At 35.3% G+C, this 14,550-nt stretch overlaps 1 protein-coding gene across 1 annotated transcript; it reads right to left on the minus strand.

The window, feature by feature from the left end:
- Positions 1-8,518: 8,518 nt before the first annotated feature.
- On the minus strand, positions 8,519-13,112 carry LOC104102301 (uncharacterized). The gene is made up of 7 exons (XM_033657774.2): positions 12,858-13,112; positions 12,623-12,713; positions 12,001-12,125; positions 11,579-11,675; positions 10,977-11,086; positions 9,368-9,442; positions 8,519-8,870 (listed from the first exon to the last, which is right to left on the minus strand). The coding sequence occupies exons 2-7, from the start codon at positions 12,690-12,692 to the stop codon at positions 8,820-8,822; spliced, it is 528 nt and encodes a 175-aa protein (XP_033513665.1). The 5' UTR covers positions 12,693-12,713; positions 12,858-13,112; the 3' UTR covers positions 8,519-8,819.
- Positions 13,113-14,550: the final 1,438 nt, after the last annotated feature.

Genomic DNA, 14,550 nt, shown 5'->3' on the forward strand with positions numbered 1-14,550 from the left:
GGCCGTCTTATTGGGTGGGTAGAACTTGTTCAAATATTGCTTGACTAATTCCTCCTAAGTAGTGATGGAGTTTATGGGGAGTGAATTAAGCCAAGTCTGAGCTTCTTCTGTCACCGAGAATAGAAACAATAACAGCTTTATTGCTTCCGGTGTCACATTAGGTTGCCTTTGCGTGACATATATTGACAGGAAGTTCTTCAGATGCTGCTGAGGATCTTCAATGTATGACCCTGAGAACAATCCCTTGTTCTGCAATAAATGTAACATGTTTGTGATTTGAAATGATTCCGCTTGTATTTGAGGGACTGCAATTGCGGTTGCCAGATTTTCTGTGGTAGGTTGTGCACAGTCATACAATGCTGCTTCTGGCACAAGAGGCACCACACCCTGATTGTTCGGGTCATTCTCATTGTTTCTGTTGTTTGGATTTTCTACTCCGTCATCCATGTCTGGTTCGATTTGTTTTGTTGAGTTCTGTTGTTGTTTGCCCTTCTTGTTTGCACGATTCAGTGCCTTGAAACTTTCTCTGGATCTGATAATGCTTCGAATAATTCACCAGTTCTTGAGGAGTTTCTAGGCATGCACTTGTAGCACCCAAGACTACAAACGTTAGAATTTCAATGTATTTGGTTTGCAATGAAGAAAATTGACTACACTAAGAATTCTAGCAATTATTTTAGCTGCGATTAATAACGCCATTAATTCCCCCGGCAACGGTGCCAAAATTTGATCTCGCCCAACTATGCCTTATAAAAAGGACTAAGCGGTCGTTGCAAATATATTTCGGTTAATAAGTCCGGAGTCGAATTCCACGGGGAATTAACCTATTAAACACAACTACTAGACTCGCACAAATTCATGCAATCAATCTTCAGAAATATTTAAGTAACAAATTTGATGTTTACTAACTAAATATCACGTAATAAAAATGCAATAATTAAGTAACTAACTACGAACGGGTTGTAGATAAGAATTAGAATGATCTAAGGTTATGATTTCCCCTATTGTCGGAATCCTTTTCGCTATGTTTTCTATAAATTTGCCTAAGTCTTCTCTACCGATCATGAACGCTCAGAGTGTTGTAATTCTCTCCCAAGTAACTACCACAATTTACTAGACATATTCTCCTGAATTATGCTAGCTGGCATTAAGTACGGCTTACTCAAATCGCACCAAGATTTCGTTATCCCTAATCCCACCTTTAAACCCTCTGTATTGATCCCTCATATACGTTAGGAGTGATGTTGTTCAACAACTACTTAAATATGCACTCTCTCCCGAGTAATACACACTAAATAGGCACAGTTGATTGAGGGCCTTTCAATCAACAACAATAATAATATAGTGGAACAAATAGAGAAAATACTACAGCAAATCTATATTAACGTAACAGGAAAATCATCCTCCAATAGATTTTTTCAAAACCCTAGATTAGGAGATTAGCTACTCATACTCATAGTAACAATATTCCAGATGTTTTGCATAATTAAATTACAAGTAAAGATAAAAGGATGTAGAAATCAATGATTCTAACTCCCAACGGTTGTTTCACGAGCTATCCTTGCCTCCGGTTGCAAAACTACTTCAAAAGTGGCGTTTTATGTCTATTTATATGTGTAGAAAAAGACCTAAATGACATAGGCCAAGTCCTAGTCAAACCAGGAGACGAAATAAGCGTTCAAAGTTTGGAGTGTGCGCGCCTCAGACCTCGCCTCGCGAGGCTTCACGCGAGCAATACCTCGCCCCAAACCTGGCGTCGCCAGCCTTAATGAGAGGTGGACCTCGCCTCCTGCCTCGCCTAGCCTGCTCCCACGCGAGCTAAAAGGCTCTCCCAGCCAGCTCCCACGCGAGCTATTAAGCTTGCTTCGCCAACTTTCTCATTTATCCGCTGCTCACTTCTTTCTTTCTTCTTTTCAACTGTTTTCGAGCACGCTTTAGACTTTAATTATTCCTTTTGCTCTACTTTCATCTCCAATTTACCTACACATAAAATAGACTCCATTACGCGCAAATAAAGTGTAGTTTAACATTAAAGCACCTAAAATGCAAGGTAATTAATGTACTAAAATATGGAATTATAGCCGCACATCATGCAGTTGTTGTCAATTCGTTGGGCATCTAGTACAATACCTTTGATATATTTATAAATTTAATTTTTTTTTAATTAAATTTTTAATGTATATTTAATTGTAAAATAACAAGACAAATATATGAACTGAAATATCTTAAATAATGTTTTAAAAGGTATTTTTTGAACGAGTTCCGGAGCGAGCCCTGAGACGAGGCATACCAAAAACGTACTGAGGCGTACCGAGACGTAAGCCCCAACATTCCGGGCGTTTACCGAAGCGTAAATCTCAATGTTTTGGGCATTCATTTGGGGAATAAGCCCCGAGAACGTTTCCAAAAGTTTAAGCTAAAATTGTTTAATAAAATATTTCTTAAACTTAAATACACAAAATAACTCTAGTAAATTTTTAAACTAAAAATCTTAAAAGTCAAAGGTTTTTTTTTATAATTATTTATCCTAATTTTATAATTTACTACTGAGTAACAAATACACTTTAGACCTTTGTTTGCAAAGTGCAAACTACTGAGCGAGTTTTGTCCTCCAATTCTTACTCTGATTTCACGCTTGCATTTTCTTCTGTATGTTTTATTTTCTTCAAGTTTTTTATTTGTTATTCTTTATTTTATATATTCTTTTAAAGTTAGTTTTTTATTTTAGCATTTCTTTTGGTATCCATGTAGTTTAGATTTTATTTTGATAACTCTATTCTGGCTATTTGTATTATACAATGAGTATTTATGATTTGTTATCTAGTTTAGGTTTTTACATTAACTTTATATTATTGTTATTTTTATTCTTTGAATTAATAGAAACTAGACTATTATTTTTATAACTCTAAGTATGTTCTATCATAGTCATGTTATAGGTGTAATGCATTATTACTTCTTTTACTTTTTCAAGAAAAAAATGTTCTTTTGTATGTTTCATGCATATGATAGCATATTTAATAGATATATATATATATATATATGCTATCATATGCTATCTATATATATATATATATATATATATATATATATATACATTTTCTTACTAATTTTATAAAATTTTTATTTATTAACTTATAAAATATTAACATTTAATTGTCCATGAGGCTTACGCCTGAAGGCTTTCGCTTTGCCCTGTAATAAATAAAACGCCTCGCTTTTCGCAAACATTGATCTTAAAGTTTTGAAGTGAGTTTTCCCTCGAGAATCTATAATCGATATATTAAGGAATTTATTTCAAACTTACCTTATAGCTTGTGGACAGAACTTCAAAAGATTTAACGGCTTAACCTAAAATGTATGCTCCCTTCACAAAGCATAAATTATAGTTTCACATTGCCTCCAATCTTCCAAGACCGAGGCTTCCTTAAGTGACATGATATATTAGAAGCAAAATCAACGAAGAGGATACCAAATAAGTAATTCCATAAATGAGAAATAATGTTTTAGGAAAAATATAAAATACTATCCAAAATGAATTTATAGTTTTTCCTTTGATAAATCTTAACTTTAGATCTTCTTCTTTTACTTTCTAAAGTAATCATTCATCTATTCAATTTATTTTCTAAATCTGTCTCGAGCAAATATAGGAAAAATATTGTAGCTCTATGTAGACAGAACATAGATTCCTGAAACTCCTAATATAAATACTGGCTCTCCAACCAGCAGCAAGCCACCCATTTGTCTCCTCTCTACAAATATAGCCTAAAAGATTTTCATTAATGGAATCAGAAAGATCAGTTTCCCAGAAGATGTCTTGCTCAGTGTTTCTCCTCTATATGGTATACATTCATTTGTGCTACTTATGTATATATAAACACACTTTATGTGTTTTTATTTTTTATTTTATGGTTTCAAGTTTCATTAGGGTAGGCTCAAAAGATGTCTAATCACACCCTTCCCTATCATATTGTTGTTGTTATTGTTTGTTGCTTTATTTTTACTGTTCCTTCAGTCGAGGGTCATTCGGAAATAACCTCTCTATCATTACAAAGTAGGAGTAAGGTCTATGTACACATTAACCCCAGATCCCACTTATAGGATTACACCGGGTTTGTTGTTAGTTGTTTGTTGTTGTTGTTGTCTACATACACCCTTGATACGGCCCTTCCTGGATCCTGCGTGAATGCGGGATGCTTTGTGCACCCTACTACTCTTTTAGGGTTAAGTTTCAGTGATGCCAAACCTAAAATTGTATAGATACTAGTTTGTGTTTCTTAATTTGATGATGTTTTCCGGCTTCCACGTTGAGTTTGGCTTGGTTTTGTATCAAATACTTAATTCACAACGGTTTCATTTATATATACTAACTGTTGATGTATTAAAACTGTTAAGTTTTTCTTTTCTTAACACTATCCTGCTTCTCTCATGTGTAGATGTGTTAATCATATATGATTTTGTTTTTCCAGACTGAATGGCTTTGCTCGTTACTAAATCTGATTGGAATGACGAGGAGGTACATATTGGTTTTTAGTAATTTCTTTATTCAATTTAATTATTTAGGTAGAAATATTCCCTTCATGTTCAGTCACATATATTGTTGTAGGTTTCCTCTTGTTGAGCATTATACATCTACAGCACTAGAGCCTGAAATGAAGGACGAGGGTAATGAAGATGAAGATAAAGAAGACGACGATTCTGAAGAGAGTAGCGATTATAGTGGAGAATGGAATGGAAAGATATATGGCGAAATGACATCTAGTGATGATGAAGGAGAGACTTCTAATAACGGACGTGGAGATGATGATGATAATGATAAAGAAGACGATGATAATGAGAAAGATAATGGTGAAGATGAAGACGAAGAAGAAGAAGAAGACGACGACGACGATGATGATGACAGTAGTGATGATGATGATAGTGACGACGATGGTAAGATTTATGGAGAGCAAAGTAGCAGCGATGACGAAGAAGCTTTTATTAATGGTGATGCTAAGAAAAATGGTAACAATGGAAGTGGAAACGAATGAAGAATCTGGCTAGTGTTTTAGCTATATATGTCTCTTTCATTTGCTTGTGTTGTCTGTAATTTTCTATTCTGCTCGTTCCGTTAGTGCATTAAGACCCCCTTTTTATGTGATTTTCCTTTTCCAGTTTTAGTGATGTCAAATTTTATCTTAAGTTTTCTAAGTACTAGGTTTTGCAAGTCAAGCGCATTATTTTTCTTGGAACTTATGTTTGTTTTGAAACATATACTTTTTATCTGTCGTATTGTATTGTATTTTAAATACAATATTTGTTTTGATTGTTACTTAAATTTTATTGTATTTTATCGTTATATTCGTTGTTACATAATGACAAAAAGTATCACTTTACAGAACGGCCGAATTGACGGGTCGCGTCGTTACCTTATTTTTTCTCTCATCTACCCTACCTTAAATAATCTTACTTTGCCTTTTATCCTACCTTTTTCTATGATAATTATACCTCATAGCTTACCTTTTTTTTTGTTGGTAAATATGTAAATAATACCATTAACTCACAAAACCATACACCTAAAGAGCACCCATCCTCCAAAGCCAGGAAGAGCAGGCCTCCGACAACCATGTATCAGCTAAGTACAAAGTAATGTGTGTATTAAACTATGACAACTACTAGCTTTCCTAGAGTTCTAGAGTATTTCTATTCTACAACCTCTCTTTTAATTTGCGCCAACACTATATCAGTATTTCCAATTGTTCCCCTAAATATCTTCTAGTTCCTTGCTCTCCATACATGGTATGCCACTGCTCCCAGATTGCTGCAATTTGCTCCTTTTGGAATTGTTTCCATTGCCTTCTCTTCATTCCTTCAAGCACCTTGTGAACTTCTCCTTATCATATAGTGATCCTTGTTCATTGTTGGATACCTTATCGCACCTCTCCTATCCAATCACATTCTGCAAATAAGTGTAGCGCGGGGTCTCCACATCTTGGCTGGCGCAAAGACAACATGTGTCATCTGCCACTGGGATATGAAGGTGTCTCAATCTGGCATTGGTAAACAGTCTGCCGTATACAGCTAGCCAAACCACGAACATGTGTTTTGGTTGAGCTAGTGTAGTCCAGATTTGCTCTGCAATCTTCAGTCTTCTATGCTGCCCCACCAGTGCATTATAGCTGCTAGTGATAGAGTATTACCCATCTAGTTTCAAATCGTATCCGCCCTGGGTATACCAACCTTGCATGATTTCCTTCAGTGCATTTACCTTCTTCCAATATCAACTGCAGTCTTGAGGAAGTTTATGAGTCCAAATGTTAAGTGTCAGTTTTCATGTAGAAGCCATGCACCCACTTCACCCACAAAGAGTCCTTCTCAGCTAATTGTCATAGCAACTTACCAACAGATGACATATTCCAACTTCTACAATTCTTGATATTCAGCCCCCCATATTTTTTTTGGCCTACAAACTTTCTCCCATGCGACTAATGATAATTTTTTTCTCTTATGTACTGCCCCACAAATATTCCCTGCATTTCCTATCAACTTCTTTTGAGAATACTTTGGGGCAAGATGAAAGCATACCCCCAGATACTATGAATGGAAAATAAGACTGCTAATATGACCTGAAGTCTTCATGCATATGACAACTTTTTTGAATAAACAGTGGTGATCTTGTTAGTGATTTTATCCACTCATTGCTGACATTCCAACTTATTCCACTTCTTGGATGAAAGAGGCAGACCAAGATATTTAATGGGAAAAGTACCCAGTGGGAAATCGAGTTACGTCAAGCAGTTGATCCATAGTTTGGTCATCAATCCCAGCCATGAAGATGCTTGATTTGTCCATATTAGCAACCAGCCCAGAAACATTACTAAAATGAGCTAGGGCCTCCATAACTCTTTTAACAGAACTAGTGCTTGCTTTGCAGATCATGAGATCATCTGCAAATATCAAATATGAGTTTTACTTGTTTGCACATAGGATGAAATGCAAAGTCCAGAAGGGCACACATGCATTTTAGAACTCTTGACAAGTATTCCATAACAAGGACAAACAGGAGGGGAGACATAGGATCCACATAGGATCCCCCTGTCTAAGTCCTCTTTTTCCTTCAAAGTCCCCATTTACTTCGATAGTAAAGGTTGGAGAGGTCACACGGGTCTGTATAAATCTATTAGGAAATCCATATCTCTTTAGTACTTCCTCCAGGAACTCCCAGCTAACCGTGTCATGGGCTTTCCTGAGGTCAATCTTTATCAGGCATCTTGGTGTAGTCTTTCTCCTATAATGTCTCAATAATTCATGACAAATCAGAACATTATGCACCATGGATCTACCTTGTACAAAGGTAGCCATAATTACACTTATAACATCTTCAAGTCTATTGCAGATCAGCCTTGATATACCCTTACATAGGACATTGCAACAAGCTATAGGCCTATATTGGCTTGCATTTTCAGGTACTGCAGTCTTTGGGATCAATGCAACATTTGTAGAGTTCTCATAGCTTACTTTTTCTTTATAATATTACAAGTTTATTCTTCATATTGTTAGTGCATGACATCATTAAACGACGACAAATAACACAATCTATCAAAATATTGTATATATCAAAACGATACAGTACAATACAATACTATACGATACATTTATGAATCGATACATAACAACCATCCGAACAAGTTGTTACTTCTCGTGTATAAAGCCAAGATCAAGAAGACAATATATATAATGCTTGATGTATTTCACACACTTATCGTATGGTTACATTGTATGTGTTTATATACAAGTAGAAGAGAAGAAGAGAGATGACGAAATAGCTAATCTAGGTTCTCCCTTATTACAATGAATCTTGTTTGAAGTAAACTTGAATAAGCATGCTGAAGGTGGTGGGAGACATTCAGCTTGGACTGAAGAAATTAATTAAAATCTGGCCTTTCCATATTTACAGAAATTTTTACAACCCACTGTTTTTGACTTGGATCATGTATGTATATGTAGGAAAGTTTTGATACTATTTACATAGTAGTATATATTAAACTGTCATAGTCGAAATTCGCTAATTGTAAGTTCAGGATCTGCTTCTGCAAAAGAACAAGCATAATTTAAAGAACACTTCTACATATATACGTATTTTTTCATTCAGTTCGGAAACAGCCTCTCTACCTCGTACAAAGTAGGAGGTAAGGTCTGTGACCATCCATCCTCCCCAGTCCCCACTTGTGGGCTCTATTAGAGAAGGCCATTGCGTGGTAGCCCCTTATATATAGAGTTCCAAACTTGTACAAAACCTAAACTACAAGCTTTCTTTGAAACCCTTAATTAATGAGAAATTTTGCAGAATCCTTTTCTACAAATCTTTGAACTAATACAGGAGCTTTTTCAAGCATCTGTGCGTAAGAGAATAAAGTCAGCTTAAGATCAATCTCAAAGTGAAGTACTCAACGAGCTTCAGTGTGTCACAGCCAATCAACTTTTCTCTTTTATATAACAGTCTGAACACGACGATTAGAAATAGAAGCAAACATAAATAGTCGGACAGAAAGAGAGAACATTGGCATTAAGCACGAAATAACTTATGAATAAGCTGAAATACAGTTACAAACATACGTGCTTACTCTGTTTCCGTTCATGGCGGTTCCCATTTCCAGCATCCCATCACCTACATCGCCGATGGCCCCAATCCCCACCGCCCAAAGGAAGGAACACATAGAAAGAAAGACAAAAAGAAGAGCAAAAGCTCAGGTCACCAAATTGAAGAAAGAAGATAGAATAACACGAGCATGTGCTTCTACAAAGATACATCTAAATTCTAGTATAGATAACTGCTGGCTTAGCTAGTCGATTGGAACTTCCACCTCCATCTTCAAGCCTGGGTTGTCCAGTATCTGAAAATAAAAGCTAGCACATGTTTAGAAAAATATGCAACAGAACATTGATTGCTGAGAAGGAAATAAAGAATCATCAGTATATAGTTTCATAGATCATCAATCACAGTTATATCAATAATAAGGAGAGGGCTACTGAGCAAAGACCCTTCAATATTTTTTTGTGGCAACTTCCCCCCTTAAACTATGTTCCATTGCTTTATATCCTTACAACAACAACAACAACAACAAACAAACCCAGCGTAACCCCACAAGTGGGGTCTGGGGCATTGCTTTATATCCTTGAACTTCTAAAATGGGAGAGGGGGTCAAAAGAAACTTAACACTCCAGTCGGATTTAGTAATAGAAACGATAACAAGTTTTCCATAAGATCTGCATGTGGTTATGTTAAAGGATATATAGTAAGATACTAAATTAACGACACTTTAAAATGGAAAGAAGTTGTTCCAAACCACCTATGCTCCTATTGATCCTAATTCATTGAGGACTGACAAACCTGGATGAAATCATCCAAGAGCAATAAGGAGTCCCTTGTATAGCCAGCCTCATGCAAAACTTGGTTAAGCACTTCCTACAAAACAAATCACACATGGTTAAAGAATTTGCTGAATTACCACAAAACAAAAAAAGTCCCAGTTATGAAATTCAAATGAAATGCAGAAAATAAAAGAATTTTAATTCGGAAAGGATATTAAGATACTTACTAAAATTATCTAGCCAAAAAGGGAAATAAAAAGACGTCCTAGACGTCCTAGTATTAATGGACATAAAGCAATGTAAATGCACCGATCAGTCAGCTAAAAGCTATAGCAAATCTATGATGAAGTAACCAACAAACAAGTACATCTAGAGGAAAGCTACGTTACCCAAAAAATTGATCCATTTAATCTTCCCACTTCATCACTTGATAAATCAAAAAAGAAAAATAAAGAACTCCCTATAACTCAGAGTTGCTCATTGTGGGTAGATTCTTTTAAGACAAAAGCTAGACCTTCTAACAAGTCAAAACCCCAGTAAGACAGTGAGTCACCAAAACATGTAAAACAGAAACTAAACAGTCCATTAAGATCGTTTTAGTGCCTTTATCTTAACAAAGATGTGTAGTAAGGAGACGAAGAAGAGACCAAAGCGCTGAAACAAAAATACAAATTGTACGTTGGGGGCTTCGAATAATCATATAGAAGCAAGAAAGTCCAAAAAAGACATTGAACTGTCAATGGTAAAGAATTTACTGAAGTGATATTCCTTGTTCTTCTTTAGAAGTGCTTTAAATATCTTTTCCTCTTTTGAAAGAGTTATAATCATTTTAAAACTTTAACCATAGTTTAATATCCCTCAAGAGACACGTCATGAGTTGCGAGATATCGAAAGAACATTATCTGCAGTTATACCCATTCCAGCAAAACTAAATGCTGAGAGTTGAAACTAAAAACAGAGATAGATGGAGAGCCAATAGGCATTTCATTTTTAGAATGATGCCAATCACTTAAAGTTAACCAAATCATAGCAATATATTGTAGTAAATTACCACAACTTTAAAATCGAAAGGCACTTACACGCTGAAAAGAAATAGAATGATTAGAAAATGTGGACACATCTTTTTAGCATATGCTAGGCATCTAATTTAGGATTGCCATTACATATCATTTATGAGGCTGAATGGAGTCAAATATATTTCTCCTATTTCCAGAAACTGAAGCAAATAATTGCCTATGTATCACATAACTGATCATTTAGAAGGAAAACTCTCTTACAGCTTTTGTTCCTTGAACTACAATTAATCCAACCTATTTTACTTAACAGGTCGGAAAATTGTTGTCAATGAGCTTTGTAAGCCATAAAGGTTCTTCACTCTCAATTATATATTCCAAACCAACCAAATCGGCCATCATAGGCTTCACCCTCCACATTTATAAAGCTAAACCTACTTCTTTAATGCAAAGAATTTTGGACCTTTGTGATCAGTAGACCTAGGTCATTCCAACTCTACACCATAAATCCTATTGGCTCAGAATAAAGATGTGAGATTATCTCCATGGGAAGCATTATTCCGAAGAGTCACTAGTCAGTTGAAAGAGGGGGAGAAGAAAGCATGTAAAGAATACCTCTCTTTGCTTGTCTGAAATGAATGATCCAGTTAAATCATGAAGCACTTCTATTATGTTATCGAAGGTCACTTTCCCATTGCAGTCAGAATCATATACTTTGAAGATAACTGAGACATAAAAGCAGTTGATCAAGTAAGTGAAGTGGTGAGAAGACTGCAAAAGGCAGTGAAAATTATGTTGCACTTCTTGTAACATAAACTTGATCTATTGGTTGAATCCTTAAATTCTTGCTTTTCATTGTGATGGATTTTTTCAATATGGCCGACATAACACCACTCCTAGATCCCCTAACACAACCAGATTCTACAACGACTAACAGACAGACATTTATTAGTCCAGATAGATCATGTTGTTGTTAATGAGAAGTGTGCTTTAAAATTCTAGCAATGATGAACTTATTAAACATTTTCATTTTGGGAAATATAATAAATGAGATAAACCGTACTCTTAGCAAAAAGTCCTCGGCACGTTGATTAATTCACAAATATCAGGTGTAACTAAAAGTGAATGATGTTTTAAAAAGCTAAAGATTCTTGATATCAAAGCATCTTCCTGAAGTTACAAAATATAGCATATTAAGGATCAGCTTAATAACCAACGTTCAATTTTCTGTTGCATGCTCGCTTTTGCACTGAAAGTTGACAAAAATTCCACGAAGTCCTTGAAATTCAAGCCGTCCACCATCTTAAGTAATCTCTGGAAAGAGCCAAGCAATTATATCAAACATACAGAGCATACAAATTAGAGAACAAGCATATCCTAAGATCCAACCAAGAGGTTGTGAGTTCGAGTCACCCCAAGAGCAAGGTGGGGAGTTTTTGGAGGGAGGGAGCCGAGGGTCTATCGGAAACATCCTCTCTATCCCAGGGTAGAGATAAGGTCTGCGTACACACTACCCTCCCCAGACCCCACTAGTGGGATTATACTGGGTTGTTGTTGTTGTTGTTGTTGTTGCATATCCTAAGATCATAATACATACAAAACCACAATTGAACACAAAAACAGAAACTTATTCCCAAACCTGAGAGAGTGGATTCATTGCAAACTCCGGTACCGAAAGGAACTCGTCAGCACAGATAAAACCCTTTGAATTCCTATCAAGTTGGCAGAACCTTTCATACAATGAAACTATTTCCTGCTGAGTAACTGTATTTTATGGGACACTAGATATCAACAAAAAAAATATAGAACAATGAAAGAAGTGACAAGCCGTTGGAGATACTAGCAAAGCTAAATAAGTTAGCTGGTTTTTCAATGGATGAAGCAATTCAAAATTTTGATGTTATTGTTCTTCTTCTCTAGCAACAATTTTATACAGACAACTCGATGAAATTCATTTATTTATTTTTTGGCTTAATTCTTTTCAATGTGGTCGATATATTTAGTATGCAATATACATCTATTTTTATTAATTCTCTCCGCTCTTTTTTATATTGAAATGATCCGTGCATCGTGCGGGTATGTGTACTAGTTAGTAAGTAATGGCAAAAAAGACAACTACAGCAACTACTACTACTATCCTAATTGGGGTCGGCTATATGAATCCTCTATATCCATTCTGCTGTATTAGGGACAACTTCATATAATACTAAATAATTTGTCTTTTAAGGCCAATAGATTCAGTAGATGAATAAGAGACTTGCACAGATGGTCGCAGTGCTCCTGGACATCTTCAATATCATATTGAGTTAACATTGAAGAAGCATTACCCATAGTCAAATCTCAGTGCAAACACTACAAATCCCATCACATTAGCAAAATACCCATTAATCAAAAGATCAGATTTTTCACCAATTAAGAATGCCAAAAAGAGAACATTAAAGACTCTGCAAAAAAGTTCAGGAAAAGCAACGGTAAAGGGAATAAAAAAAAATATACCTCAGCTTCCCAAGATTTCTGAAACTATACTATAAACGGTGGATGATAAAGCCAAACTGGAAACAAAATTTTAGTGTTAATGGCAGCTGTAGAAGATTATAACACCAGACTAAGACAACTTTGTCAAGGCCGAGGAACTAAAAACAACCTTGGCTGTACAAGTGACGAGGATTATGATGTAACTATCAAATCTATCACCCTTTTGAAGTCTCAACTCTCAACGATTCATGATCTGGTGCTTCGCAGCAATCGCTTATGACGAACTGGGTTGGACTGGTGAAGATGAATAGAAGCAACTGGGCCTCGTTATGGATTGCTCTTTTGGGTTTAGAGATGGGCTTTTAACACATATGGCCGGGTAAAATTCAAAAATAGCCAAATTTATAAGTGCTAATTGAAAAATAGCCACAGTTTCAAAAGTAATCGAAATTTAGCCACTTTTCATGTAAAGATAAATCTGAATGAAAATACTGTTCAAAATCCGAAAAATATTTCAGCATAATATACTGGAGTTCGAATTTTTTACATGTGATTTTTCAGCATAATATACTGGAGTTCTAGCATAATATACTGGAGTTCCAGCATAATATACCAGTCCAATATAATATGCTGGAAGTTCATACACAGGTGCTCCAATTTTCAGTATATTACGTTGGAACTTTCTGTGTGTTGGAATTCCAACATAATATGCTGGAACTTCATACACAAGTGCACCAATCTCCAGTATATTATGCTGGAACTTTCCGTGTTGCAGCAAAATAGTGGCTATTTTTTAATGACTTTGCAAACGCTGGCTATTTTTCAATTACCAGTCCGAAAACTGGCTAGCCCGTGCTATCTTTACCATATGGTCAGTTGACCGAAAATAATTATACTCATTAGACAAATATTATATAAAAAATATACACTAATTATATATAATATACACACACACATTATATATATATATATATATATATATATATATATATAATGCACAAAAAAATTGACTATTATTTTAGAGGTTGGCTATACAGTGTAGATTGCATTTAGAGAATGATCTGCCTCTGCTGCCTTTAGGCCCATATTAAATTCCTAATTTGATTGTAGGGAGAACCGGATATAACAGCACAAATCACAATGGTCTCTTGGTCACTTCTAGTTCTAGGATACGAGGTGATGACATCACAATTTAAATTGTGAATTTGTGATCATTGAGATTCAAAATTGACACTGCGATCTGAATTCTCAACTCATACCCACTTGTTTGCCTCTTTGAAGACTCTGATTTGATTAATCTCGCACACTTAAACAAGAGTTCTATTAATTGATTTTTGATTTTGTGCTTGTCTAAGTTGCTTGGACTGTTTATTTTTGATATTGCACCCGTGTCAATACGATATGGATGTGGGATTTACACCGGATCTGATCAATGAATTTTGAGTACTTTGATCAAAAAAGAAATTCGAGGCAGGTATAATAATTTCTAAAATTAAAATAAAAGTTAGGGTATTATAAATAGTATTTTATTTATAGTGAATGTCTATATTTTAGAGAGATTTTAGGGTTTGCTACTTGATGGCTAAATCGCTCTTTCCCTGTAAATAGATTAGTTCTATTCCATTGTAATTGATCTCAAATCAATAAGAATCCTCTCTCTCTACTTTTCTCTGCAATACTCTTCTTCTTTTTTTATTGTTTTATAACATGTTAT

The sequence above is a fragment of the Nicotiana tomentosiformis genome, chromosome 12, assembly GCF_000390325.3.
Source record: "Nicotiana tomentosiformis chromosome 12, ASM39032v3, whole genome shotgun sequence".
Classification (NCBI taxonomy): Eukaryota; Viridiplantae; Streptophyta; class Magnoliopsida; order Solanales; family Solanaceae; genus Nicotiana; species Nicotiana tomentosiformis.